This window comes from Lepisosteus platostomus, chromosome 8, assembly GCF_059453375.1.
Source record: "Lepisosteus platostomus isolate fLepPlt1 chromosome 8, fLepPlt1.hap1, whole genome shotgun sequence".
NCBI lineage: Eukaryota > Metazoa > Chordata > Actinopteri > Semionotiformes > Lepisosteidae > Lepisosteus > Lepisosteus platostomus.
This window is the reverse complement of record NC_142618.1, coordinates 4222120-4236656: the sequence shown is the minus strand read 5'-3', so window position 1 is coordinate 4236656 and position 14537 is coordinate 4222120. Positions and strand designations below refer to the sequence as shown.

The following is a 14537-nucleotide window of genomic DNA, read 5'->3' as shown; positions in this document are numbered from 1 at the left end:
AAAATGAGCAAAACAAATGGATTCTTAATGCTTGAGATGAAAGAACAGTACAAAAGCTCAAAGTAGGAAAAAGTGATCCCACTGCACTTTTAACAATTAATATAAGGAGTTACATCTTCCACACTGCCAGCAGTGTTACCTCATTCTGGATTGATCTCGTTGGCGCCCAGAAGTCGAGTGAGGCTGGACCCGGTCAGTACTGGGGTGGGAGGTGTTCAAGGAAAACCTTGCTGCTGCTGTAAGTGGGGTTGGTGAAGCAGTAGTTGGCCATCTTCCCCTTGGATCAACATTTCCACATCAGTGCTGCAGTCGGGTGAGGAGGTGCCATCCTTCGGATGAGGCATTAAATCCAGCGTCTGAATACTCTGGACATTAAGGACTCCGTAGCAGAGGTGTTAACCTCATTGTCCTGGCTAAATTCCCCTCTGGGCTTGAACAATCTGGCCTCCCTAAGTCCTCCCCCCAATTCAGTTGTTGAGGCACTTGCTCAGTTTTCGAGCTGATCTTCTGTCCTGGTGGGGCTGTTTGTCCATATTGGCCGACACGCATTACCTTGATGTGTGGCTCAAGTGGGACCCTTCTCGATTAATTCAAATAATTCAAGTTAAAGGAATGAAAAGGGATCTGGGACTTAAGTATATATCAATTCTATATCAATTCTTTTCTCATACTTGCATTCACATTACGCAGGATCTTGAACGCCCTCGTATTGCAGTTTGTTTCATTGTTCCCAAGTGCAACAACCATTGCTCTGTAATTGGTAGTAATTGATGATGTACAGTTGGGGATGACAGCTGAGACATACCTATAGAAAAAAGGAAGGAGTGTCAATTCACATCGTTAGACAGAATGAGAAAATCGTAAGGTGTGATGTGACAAAAACACTTTCCACTTGTTACAAAACGGCTAAGAACTAAGTGGGAAAAATACTTAAACAATTGATATCAGATGTGTATAAAAATAAGCAACTGTACTTCTTCGCCACTCCTGTGGTGATTATTTTTAACCTTATATCATTGATGGATCATAACCGTACATATTTTTTGGCAGACAAATAGCTTGCTGTTAATATTCTATAAATGGGTCACAGGAGAAATGGAGCAAGGCCTTGGGGGTGAAAAAATAATACATTAAAGTCATTTTGAAATTGTTGTAAGCCTGAATTAATTAGTTTAACTTGTAACCTCTGTAACTCTTCATTACCCTCTCGGTTTTCATTTCAGACTGGTACCTCGCAGCAGTGACTTGCATACAAAGTATAGAGCTAATAAATAATGGCATAGCCGGAAAATTGTACACGAAACCTCCTATGTGGCACCCACCCCTTGCTGTTATTACGTACGTTATAACTGGGGGAGAAAAATCCAAACCACTTTTGCAGGACCTTAAATTTCGAAAATTTAATTTTAAAATGTACGCTTTTTATTTTCAAAATTATGAAGTGGTGACTACGCGGATGTGCATGTAAAACCAAAAAAGACAGGCGCTTCTCGATACAAAGGATTGTGGGAGTGTGGAACAAGCTGCCTATACTGTTCCTATTGTTATTATAATAAAAAACTTCATTTTATGTAGTAGCTTCCCAAAAAAGAAAGGTAAAAAAACATTTAACAAACAAAATAACAAAATAAGCACAGATATTATTATTATTATTATTAATAATAATTGCTTTCACATATAAAGTGCTTTTCTGGTCACTCCACTCAAAGCGCTTTACAGGTAATGGGGATCCCCTCCACCACCACCAGTGTGCAGCCCCACCTGGATGATGCGATGGCAGCCATAGTGTGCCAGTACACTACCAGCACACCAGCTCTCAGTGGGGAGGAGAACAGAGGGATGAAGCCAGTTTAGAGATAGGAATTATAAGGAGGCCATGATTGGAAAAGGCCAATGGGAAATTTGGCCAGGAAACCGGGGTGACACCCCTACTCTTCTCAAGAAACACCCTGGGATTTTTAATGACCCCCAAGAGTCAGGACCTCGGTTTTATGTCTCATCCGAAGGATGGTGCCTTTTGATCTTATGGTGTCCCCGTCACTATACTGGGGCATTAGGACCCAAACAGACTGCAGGGTGAGCGCCCCCTGCTGGCCCCACTCACAACTCTTCCAGCAGCAACCTTAGTTTTTCCCAGGAGGTCTTCTTTCCAGGTACTGACCAGGCGCACAGCTGCTGAGCTCCAGTAGGCGGGGGTGGGGGGGGGGGGGAATCGGAAAGATTGTGCGATAGTTCACTACAAATAAACACAATGCATCAGAAATGCAGTGGATGTTGCCAGGAGCAGAAACGGACACAAATTAAATAAAGGCCTTTCCAAAGAAGTCTGGAAGAGTCTGGATTTGAATGTGCTCTCTGGTATCCTTGGGGATAGGATTCCAAAGCTGTGGATGACGTGCTGTGGTGTCACCTCCTCTGCTTTTGGAACCTTAATTGTGTAGTTCCAAGTAAAAAAAAATCACTGGTTAATCACGAATAACGCAAAGTTCCTGCTTTTGTGGGCATTTCAGAACCTCCGGTCCCCATCGCCCCACCACAGCTCACGGCGGTCGGTGCAACGTACCTGTGGATCCAGCTTAATGCCAACTCCATCAATGGCGACGGGCCCATCATCGAGCGGGAGGTGGAGTATCGCACCGTGTCGGGCAGCCTCATCGACGTGCAGCCCGTGGACAAGACCACTCACAAAATAGGCCACCTGGATCCCGACACAGAGTACGAGATCAGCGTTCTGCTCACAAGGCCCTTGGATGGCGGCACTGGAGCTCCTGGCCCTCCGCTCCGAGCCCGGACAAAGTGTGCAGGTAAGCTCAAGTCGTCAGCAGCATCTTAAACACCAGCAGTTCAGCAATCAATGGGTGTCAATGCAGTAGGCGACCTGCAGCCTTCTGTGTGGCAGACGCTTGTATCTGATGGGTTATAAATATTAGTGTAAGCTTACTCCTGGGCCAGTAACAGGGTGAAGAAGTGTCACGGGTGCATTCTTCATTCCTGGGTTTTGGAAAAGTGTGGATAATGTGGGATCCTGCGTGGCAGTGGTGCTTGTGATCACCTGGTTGCATCTCATCCTTATAGAAGTCCTCTGCTTCAGAAGGATATTTGTTGGCACATTGTGATCCGTGAGTAATTTGATTTGATTTTAATTAATTTGACATTGCAAACAAGAACATTAGCTCTTTTGACTTCACCACACTTTTTTCTAATTACAGTATCAGACAGTGGCCTTCAATATGCTGTACATAACTGTGGGAACAATAGGTTTTCTGAGTAGCGATACATATAATCAGTTAATTTATGGCTTATGAAGTACTGTAAATAGGACTGCTATACCCTTGAAAAAACAAGCATTTATTATAGCATCTACATAATTAAGATTCCTGAATTCAATTTTCAAACCTCAACAGTTGAAAAAACATTCATTCTCATTTGTCATTTGGTGGCAGATCCAGGTTCTTTTTTAGAAATGTGAAGAGCATAATCTTTAATTTGGAGGTACTCTAACATCACATTAATTCATTACTGTTAGATTTTTATTGCATAAAATTCATTAGTGCTCACTTACTAGAAAATGAGGCACCACCTAACATGACGTAAAGGAAACATTTGTTGGGGGAAAATGCATCTTTTTAATAGCTCTGAGAACCATTAGGATTATTAAATGTCTAGTGTGGCTGCTTTCTCTTGGAAGAAGGCTTGCTAGACCCCTGGGCTACAGACAAACAGCATACAATTATCACAGTAATTAAACAGGTGCAATGACTCTTCTTTTAAATGACTGCCGTTATTAGTTCTAAGGAATGCCATTGAGGATAACAGCATTTTACTCCTACACAACCTAATTGCTTTGCCATTAGTTTATCTGCATCCTATAACCCTTCTAGCTAGTCATTAGCATGTTACATGGAGGTATGCAACCAATAACCAGGAAGCTGCTGTTTCCACTGACAAGAATGCAATTTTGAACTGGATTTAATGAAGTCCTTTTCAGTTTCTATTATCTTGTCTGTCACATCTTACATTAATTCCTGCTTGTATTTCCATAATCTGAAGGTTGAAATGTCTCCTTTTAAGTACCATACAAAACATGAAAAATATTATACTATTTTTAGCACACCAGATATTATATTATTCTTAGACCATAATATAACCTTGTAGATTATTGTTAATTTACAAGATATTAAACCGACATTGCTTGGATAACGGTAAATGTAATGTTTTATTGAAATTTTCATTTTAAGTGTGTGGTTTATTCTTTTCCCTTAGTTTTATTCTGCATTGCTCCATTTTTTTCTAAGCATGGTGTGACGTGTGTGGATTTCGGTATAGATGGTTGGGCCAGTGTTTTTTTTCGAACAAAAATGACCAAGGTATCCCTTACTAGCTTAAAGATATTTCAATTTTGGGAGCTGAATTTTGGATTCCGGAATTCACTGATAATATTTCACAGGCAAAACCGAATGGAAATCGCTCATGTTGATGGATGTGTAATATACTGAGACTTGCAGCATGAGTCACACTTCTACTGTTTCCGTCCTGGTGCGAGATCTGTTAACATCCATCACTATTCCAGTCCTTCACGTTCTTCTGAACTTTGGATTGCAGAAAACCTACAGTATCCTTGGAATGCAGAATTTTGAAAATGTCAGGAATTCAGTAATGGTGTACTGTACGTTGTAGAAAAAAAATAATGTTAACATGCTAAAAATTAAACATTTTTCAGCACTATATTAAGTTTCATCTTTAACACTTTGTAAATTCGGTTTCCTCATGCTCTGCTTTTAAAGATACTTATAGATCCGTAAATAGTAAATACATAAAATGTAAATAGTAAATACTTATACTATTTGTACCCCTGGAAGTTTTTTTCTGGATCACTGCCCATGTTAAAAGTTTTTCATTTAATGGTCTTTAGTGTCTATCATGGAAATATCATTTCAGCACCTAAATTAGCTCAAAGATAGAAGAAATAGCTGTTAAAGGTAGTGTTTAGCACTACTTCCATGTGTTACTTACTGTATGAGTAGTAAAGGGTATAAATACATTTTTGTAGCAGACATCAGTGTAGACATTGCATCGAGTTCTAATACAGCTGCAGATCGAAGCTTGTCTTATTGCCCTAATTTTCTGATGACGTGAGGTTACGTATTTATTTTCAAAGCATTCTCTTGGGCTCTATAGGCCACTGATTTGGAACAGAAATGTAGAAAAAATTATAGTGCCCATAAAACAAGAGGAGTAAAAAAGATAGTTGTGAAGGTAAGAAATGTAAAAGAAAAGAACCTGAATTCTAAGTTAAAGAGAATGGAAAGGAAAAACTTTTCATTAAAAAATGGATTTGATTTCACTGGCCTCCCTGGTATACTTGGTTTCCATTTTTAAAACTGCAGCACGTTCCACCTGGGATAGTTTCTATGGCAGCAGAACTCCAGAGTTGTTTTGGTGCTTTCTGTTTGTATACATTTCTGTTTTTTTACTGATTTTAGATGAGAATGCTCCTGCTTTCGAGATGCAATGTTTCATTGCTGTTTTGATGAAAGGAAGATGGCAGTCTCACGGGTAGCACCTTGTGAGTAGTGGAAATGCAATAAGGCAGACTTAAAATCAGGCAGTGAAGTGAGAAAGTCATAAGAAAAGTATCAGTAAGACTGTTAAGCACTGTTTTCTGATACTGTTTTGACTAACAAATAACGAAGATTAAAGATGTCTCCAAGCCCATAGTTTCTCATTTCACCTCTGACGGCCATGATCACACTGATCTCTCTCCGTCTGCGTTCTCAAAGTAGGGTTTCTTAATTCCAATAGCAGAAAGACATCAGAAACTGAAATTATCCTGAAACTTGGTTCACACCTTCCCCCTTCTCTCAACGACAGACTTGTTTGCTTCTATTTCTCTCTATTCATTTGTAGGTTTCGTTTCACACCTCTCCTCACCTCTCTCGACCTCGCACCACTTGATTGGCCACTCTGCCTCGCCCCTGCTCCTGCCTCCTCCTCTCTCCTGGCTTGTGTTTTCCCAGGCTATATTATCTTTGCTGACTGCCCTATCTTTCTTACACCTGAAGAAGGCTCCACAGCCGAAACATTGTGTTTTCTTTCATTTCAGCATGGTATGGAACAGCATGGAATAAACCTATTACTTGTTCCTTTGCAGCTACCCCCTTTCTGGTACATACATGAAATACAACATGCTGATAATAATAATCATAATAATAATCATAATAATAATAATAATCATAATAATAGCTGACACTTATATAGCGCTTTTCTGGACACTTCACTCAAAGAGCTTTACAGGTAATGGGGACCCCCTACACCACCACCAGTGTGTAGCCCCACCTGGATGATGCGACGGCAGCCATAGTGCGCCAGAACGCTCACCACACACCAGCTCTCAGTGGGGAGGAGAGCAGAATGAGGAGGCCAGTTCATAGATGGGGATTATTAGGAGGCCATGATCAGTAAGGGCCATTGGGAATTTTGGCCAGGATGGCGGGGTTACACCCCTACTCTTTTCGAGAAACGCCGTGGGAACTCTGTTGGGAACGCCATGGGAGTATTTAACCATACTGTCTGTCCATATGATATGGTGGATACCTGATTGGAAGACTTGCTTTTTAGTCATCCAAAAAAGATGTCCTTCACCAGTCTTTGGAATATTTGATAATGTAGCCTTAACACGTCAAGGGTATAAGAAAAACAAAGGAAGTCATTTTACTCTCATGCTCTCTTTCTGCAGCTGGAGGAATGTCAGTTTGGCAGCGCAGCAGGTGGGGTTGAGCTAGTCAGAGTTTGTGTATCTGGGTCTGCCTTGCTCTCATACTAAGAATGTTGTTCTCCATTCTAAGCACATTCTTGTTACTCAGAATGCTGGAACTTGCATAACAGCTCTTTTTCTTGTGCTGCTTGGCCTTCGTTGTCCACACACCTCTCCATGGTGTGCCTTTAAGAAGACAGGCATGTTGTCTCTCGTTCTTCATATGCCCTGCCTATGCGCCGTATCTTAAAAACTAATATTATTTTTCTGTTTTAGCTTTGATCAGGAGGTTATTCTGCAGTTACAGAATGTGCCTTTGTTAGGTTTTTAGACTCATGCTACATGTTATTATAATAGGTACTTGGTTATTGCGAGCAAAATAAGAGCTGTAATCACATTTAGTCTAAGTGCAGCTTTATTTTCTAGTTATTTGGCTTTTTTAGGTACACAGATATTGGGCATTGATTGTACCACACTTTGTTGTTCTTCAGTCTTACCCCCTTTAACATTACAAATGGGGAAGACAAAAGTGCAGGGATGGGTGCACTTGAGTGCAGTTCATTGAAACAAAACATCTGTCTGAATAATTTTGCTTTACTTTAAAGTGATATTCATAGTACATTGTGGTTGTGAGCCTTCCCATGATGCCCAGTGAAATACAAAGTGCTGTCACTGGCAGGCTATGTTGAGTGCATTTGGTATTTAGTTGTGAGCTTCTCTTAGCTCTTTGTTGGGCTGTATAAACCACTTATTCGAATTTTACTGATGGAATAAATCTTAAAATGTGTAAGACAATAATGAATGACAGAGTTCCTTCTTCTCCATAAATCTGTACTCTCCAGTGTGTCAGTACATGTGAAATAGCTTCCATTTTTACTACAATAGTTGGTAGCTTAACAATTAAAATAGAAACATTAAGGATGTACTGTTTAGCCTGAAATAATTACCAAAATGTTAACAAGTAATGCTTAGACCCTGCTTCCATGGCTGTCTTAACAAATTCTTGCTCCTGTAAATGATCTGTGTCTATAGGTTTGTAGTTTGTCAAGCACTGTGAATGTACTATAGGAATTGAAGGCTGGGAGGAATGAATGATTGTTCTCTTGGCTGTGGCAACTCCAGTACTGCTACCTCTGACTAATAAACAGTGGCTCAGAGGGCACAACTCTCATGTTATTTCTATGCAGAATTAATATCTCCAAATCCATCACACCTGCAACTGTCCTATCATCCCAAGGCCATCCTGTGTTTGTCAGCGCCTTTGAAACACCTTGTCACCAAGGTTATACCGAAGCTTTATAAATCAGAATGCTTTCAGAGAGGGGGAGAAAGCTTGGCATGCTTTAAGATTGCCGATTTATGACATTGTTACCTTGAATTATGAACAGAAATCCTTGATGTGCTTTATTCTAAATAGCAAGAATTTGTCACTAATGATCATTACGTTTTTTTTGACAACACTAATGCATAGCTAAACTGATTCAATGAAAATCTCACTATGAAGCGTGAGGCATTGATAAAGTGCATTTTCGGCACTGAATAGAATCTGGCTTTTTTCGCAGACAGAAAATAGGATAGAGTAAAGAATTATGCTGGAAGGATAGGTGAGACCTTGTTTGTCACATCATGCAGTGCAGATGGCAGGTACTTTGAATTGGCAAACCTCATAAGCAGGTTGAATAATGCAGTATACAGTATATATAATTATTTAATTTGGTCAAATTTACAATAAAACCAATTTAACAATAAATAGCATTCAAACAGTGATGTACCTTTAACATAAGAATTAAGGGATATGATAATTAGGAAAGTGTTTAGAATTGATACCATCATTCTTGTGGCATAACGATGTGCATTATGTCTTTCCGAGTACCACGCCAGAAATACTTAAATTTTTGACTTTTTAAAATATTTTAATTAACAATGTGTCTTGATATATTTTGACAAAATGTAGCTCTAGTCATGAATCGACTTCCTTACTGCTGTGCTGTCTTGTCTTAAAATTATATTATATTAAAATTAGTGAAATAATCACAATAACAACTGTAAAAGAAAGTATAGATAAACATTTGAAAACCAATATGAATATCCTGCTCTAACCATTTTTTTAAATATATTCTCCAAGTTCTAGCCATGGCAGTATTTTACACTGACAGATCTAGAGATAAGAAGTTTGGGAGCAGGGCTTTTCTAAATCTATGAAAATCATTTATTCATTTCAAATGTGTTTTATTACGGCTCCGTGACAGATCAATTATTCATTTCATGTCTCAGATTGTTCTTTACACAAATTTAAACTGGTCACACAGAACTAGAGAGGCATTAACAGTCTTCATCAAAGCACTGAGTCGCATCCTGTTATGCTGGTGTCGTGTGTCCAAGGTTAGCGAGTAGGAAACCTCTCGGAACAAATGAAGTCTGCAGGTTTCAATTTGAAAACCTATGCTTTTTTTTTTTGCCCGCTGCTTTTAATCTTAAAGAACAACAAAATGAAGTTATAGTCTCCACACAGACTCGACAGAATAGCTGCCAAAATAATATTTTGTGTCATTATTTGTTTCAGATAAAGCAATATTAGAATTCAATATACAGTAACTGAGTGAATGGAGTAATCTGTCTTGTTAGAAACTGCTTTTAGAGTTACAGGACCTGGCATGACCGGAGTCCAGGGAACACAACTCAGTGCATTGAACTACAGAGAATAGTAATGAAAGCAAAGCATGTGCATTTACAAGTTCTGTATTTTCGCTTCCCTTTCATCACTGAATGGTCCAGATTCAATTCTAGTTCATTAAGAAGAGGCTCTGCCATGAGGTTTAGTTCTGCGTGTCTGCTTATGGAAAATCCTCCAGAACAAGTCACTGTTTTTTTTATTCTCATCACACCTCTTGGCAGTTGCACTGTCATCAGTAATATCTACGATTTGCTGGTTTTTTTTTTTTTTCATTTTTGTATGTCTGTGTTACTGCTGAACGTGCTTAAAACAAAGACTGCCAAGTGCTGACTGCCCTATTTACTTATTACAGGCTTTGTGTGCACTGGTATGAAACTTACAGTTAAGCAAAAATATGCCGTAAACAGTTCTTGCTCTGAGCAAATTGGGTTTATATCATTTACTTTCCTAAAATGTTTTTTTTCCCTATGAAAGGCTGAATTGTTGATATCTAGGATTTATTGCATTATTCAACACTTGTGAAATAAGAAGTAAAAGGTTTCTGTGTTTTTTTCCTCTGATAGAATGCCTAATGGTGCTGCAGTCAAAACATTTTTTTTAAACTTACAGACTTTAAAATACACATGATGTACATGGTATTTCAGTGAAAATCATCTTTGCTTAGCAATGCTCCTGAAGGTGGGCTGCTGAAAATTAACCCAAAACAGAAATCCTGTTCTGGACATGGAGTAAAGTAGAAACTATAGTTAAAATGTACATTGCATGGCTTCTATAATGGTATAAAACAACTTTTGAACAGGGGTCATTTTTTCTTAAAAAACAAATGTTTAAATATGTCATTGCAAAATTAAGGACACATTTTACAACATAAAACTTGTATCATTTTGATTTCATTTTATGCATTAATGACTCATCATCTATGATAGTGTCTCCCAAAGTCAGTGTTGATGTCAGTGCAGTACTGAGATGATCGTTCTACATTTGTTTTCAGATTAACTTTGTTGATATTTAACGCAGAATCCTTTAATGTGGAGATATAGCTTTACAAAATAATATTTAGCTTTGTAAAAGAGTGGTGCAGAATTCTTTCCCACTTAAATACTAAATATTTGCCTTGGAAGTTGGATTTTAAGACTACTATTTTTCTGTGACTTAATGACCCAAAAATGTATCGGAGTGTTGGTAACACTTGTTAAATAGCTGTTTAAAGGGGTTCTGCAATCAGTTTAATTTATCCTAAACGTAGATCTAAAGATGCTGCATCTGTCATTCTCCTTTGTCTGCACTTTGTCCAAGTTGTATCTGTTTCACTGCCATGCAAATCAAGAGAAGAATTTGGGGGACTTTTTAAACATGCAGTATAGAGCTATTGGTATGGCTGTTTTCCACATAGAGACAATGTACTCTTTATGTAGATGGCCTTTACACTATTATGATTATTTCCACTTTCGACTGGTTATCTGGTTGAAATAGAACATGCAAACCTTATAACCCCACCCCAAGCAAAAACACTCTCATCTCCTTTAAAACCATGTGTGACAGGAAAGTTGATTTTATGTTTTTCTCTTAGCGCTTATGTTGTTTCTTCATTGTGATGTGCAGGATAACCAATATCTGTTTCTCAGAAACCTCAAAATCAATTGAATGTTCTTCCTCAAACGAGTATGCGTGGTAGTGCCGTGCTCTATGTTAAAGTGTTTCATGTTGCCTAGAGGTTTGCATGCCCAAATTAGTTCATCACGAACAAGCGAACTTTATTAAAGGGAGTCTGGCTTCTGATAACAGTGACCATCTTCTCCATTTTAAGGAGGCAAAGCAGACTTGATCTTTATTTTTGGGCTTACCATCTAGACTTCAAGATTTGACATATTTTGGAGAACCTCTCAGACAATGTAGTTTGCCTCCGAGAACCCTAATCACTGAATAATCACATTACATTTCCTTTACAAAAGTGTGTCTGATTCCACGTGGATGGTATCATATGAAGTGAAGTTCTTGTTCCTTGGTATCAGCTACCCAGGGGTCACGATGGGCATCTTTTCATGCATGGGAATGTCCAGCAGTGATGAGATTTCTTGTTCGACTGCTTTTCTGAGTATTTTGTGGAGAACTGCGTCAACGTGCGTTTGCTGCAAGAAACAAGTAAAGGTGGAATCCACACTGAAAAATAGGAAGCAGGCATACTGTAGCCAGGTTCTTTGTTTGCACCTGCTATTCTTGCTAATTAGTGACTGTGTCCTGAGCTTTGCACGGTGGAATTCTGTCCATTTCCTCTCCTGGGGTCGCTGGATCCTGGTCTCGGTGAACTTTCTGCTGCACAGCTCCATAGTGCCAGTGAAGACATGGTGGAGGCTTGGAGTTCTGCTGCTGACCCCATACAAGCCTTCTTGCATAGGGGTCCCATTGTACCTGTTTGGTGTTCTTAGAAACATGAAGGGATGTGCAACTGAGGGGAAAATGGGGGACGAAGAGTTTTGTTTGGTTTTGGGGAACCAAAAACAAGGACGCATGACGGCGTCAAATCACCACAGAATGGCGTAATAGAAAAAAAATGGGGAAAAAAATCAAATTAATTTAATGTCAAAAGTAAAAAAAGAACAGAAAATGATACAATAGTTGGAGCAGGTATGTGAAAGGCAGGAAGTCCTTTGTTTGAGTTCTAGCCTAGTGACATAACTTGCCAGCACCCTTGGGCAAGCCACTATTTCTCTGTGCCTCAGTTCTCCCAACAGTCAAATTAAATAGAAGTATGATCTCCTTGGAAATGAAATACTAAATCTCACATAGGCTACACTGGGAAATGATTTCTTGAAAGTCACCTTGAGTATGACACATTTCTTAAAAAAAGGTTGCAGAAAACGTGTCGTACGTTTTTTTTTTTAATCTGTCAGTCCACCTGCAGCCAAAATGTTCTTTTCTACAGCTTACCAAAAACAAGCCGGGCAGATCTACTGTACAGTATATGTGCATTAAGTAAGTAATGTGTCACAACGGGTAGTTTGCAGTACTGTATGCCCCATGATTTTGTAAGAAACGTTGTGCTGTAAACAAGGATAAAAAAATGTTTAATAACATTATGAACTGAGCTCAAACTGATTACAAAACGTAAAGGTCTGCCAGTAAGAGAGAAAACAAAGACAGAAAACCCAGACTGCTGTGGATCTGTGTGAAGTGAGCTGGGCACTAACTTGGGCTGCCTGTCAAAGACTGCTCGTCTGTGAGAAAAAATGAGTGTCATATGAAGGGGCCGATCACCTTTTGCAGGGCATTGCAGAAATGTGTAGCTGTGAATCCACAGAAATTTGTCAGTTTCAGACACACACTCCTATGCTCTGCTAATCAAGTGCCGCTGGAGAAAAGGGAGGGGGAAAAATGGACTTGCTTTCCCCTGTCCATCACGTTTGATTCTTGCAAGTTCTGCGACGCCTCATGCGTAAACATCCCCTTGATCGCCCCACTGAGCCAAACCAATTGTCTCCTTCCAATAAATTCATGTCGCACGTTTGTTCGAACAGCTGCTGTTGGCCCTATCGGAGCAACAAAGGGCATCAGATTCATGCAGAGGACTGAGCGCTCCCGCTACACTGACCCCAATCACTGCCTTGGGGGAATAGTCTACTGCTGACAGATAGCACATTGCTAGACAAATGAAAAATTGCTGTTTGCAGCATCTGTCTTTTTTTCTTCCCTTTCCCTCTATCCATTTCAGTGAATACCCATGTGGTAGCAAAGATTAGGCTTGTGACTAGGCTATTGAACTGGCCTATTGAGAGTGCCTGCACCTAAAAGGCCATATAGGTTGTATTCTGTGGTCTTTAGTATTCAAGACCCATTATTTTCTAAAAAGGTGACTGGGATTCTTATGTTATGGGGCAATGATTACTTTGTATATACAGCGATATTTAGTCTATGTCGTGCTTGCGAGATAAATCCTGTATACTGTAGGTCTCCCTACAAGTATAATAGCTGTTGTTTCCCCCTGAAATTAGGAGAGTTGATTTACATGTGTTCATTACATAAATTTGAGGTTTTGATTCAGATTTTTTTATTGCTCAGTGTCATATTTGTGTAGCAACCACTTTAGGTAGTGTGACAGTTTCTATCCCCCTCTCCTCCCGTCTCAAACTCGTTTTGAATAAAATAGGATCATGATTTTATTTCATGATCATTGCTTACTAAGGTGGCCCAACACGGCGAAAACTCTCACTGTACTTTTAACCCCCTAGGTTGTAATGCAAATCTTGTACAGTACTTGTGGCCCACAAGTTTGAGCTCTTCCTCAGATGGTGCATGTCTGTACTATATTTATTACACAGGAATTCTTTTGCAAGTGCCACAGAGGAAGGGCCTATAAAAACAGCAACTGCAGCATTGATCCTCAGACATGCTTTTGACTAAACAGCTATTGGTTGCTGTAATATGTAACACATTGTCCTGTTTTGTTTTCCATTTGTTTGACACCATACCAAATAAAGCATGCTAAGTCTATTTACTGCTTTCAATTAATGTAGGATTTCAAATAAACTACAAATGCCACACATAATTTGTATCACTGTATGTGATACTACAAATAAATTATTATTGCTTCATGTGGGACATGCTAATGGTACTTTTTTCTCTGTAATGTCATTGCCAAGCCCATGTGATTTCCTTTTCCTTTCTCTTCCACTACTCTTCTCTTTTGCTCTTCCATTTTGTGATACAATTGCTGCTGCTTATGAAATGAAAACTATGCAGCCTGACTCTCAGCTGCCATTTGATGTAATCTTTTCCAAACATTCAGTTCAGTAAGAAAACATTGACGCAAAACTAACAGATGTGCTTCAGGTTAACACTGTCTATTGTATATTTGAAATTCAAGAACACTTAATCACTGCTCCAGTTTTAGTGTGTTGAATGTAATACTCATGGATGGTTCTTTTCCTAGTAAATTAATTTAAAATGAAAAATAAATACCCACATCTCATCTTGCCAAAATGTTTAATGCCCACGTTGGATTCCCCACAAATGCCACAGTATTGGGTCCAAAAAGTAATAACTGCAGTAAGAGTTCAACTTCTGTTACAGGTACCCAAATTTCAAGTCAACGATAACCATCAGATTGCTCAA

General features: G+C 39.2%; 1 protein-coding gene across 9 annotated transcripts in view; it reads left to right on the top strand.

The window, feature by feature from the left end:
• Positions 1-14537, top strand: part of LOC148655534 (receptor-type tyrosine-protein phosphatase mu) — a 240857-nt gene that overhangs the window by 108187 nt on the left and 118133 nt on the right. For all 9 annotated transcript variants that reach the window (XM_088642104.1, XM_088642103.1, XM_088642105.1 and 6 more), the window contains exon 7: positions 2511-2804. In XM_088642104.1, the coding sequence (XP_088498230.1) occupies positions 2511-2804 (294 nt within the window). The remainder of the gene's footprint in view (positions 1-2510; positions 2805-14537) is intronic.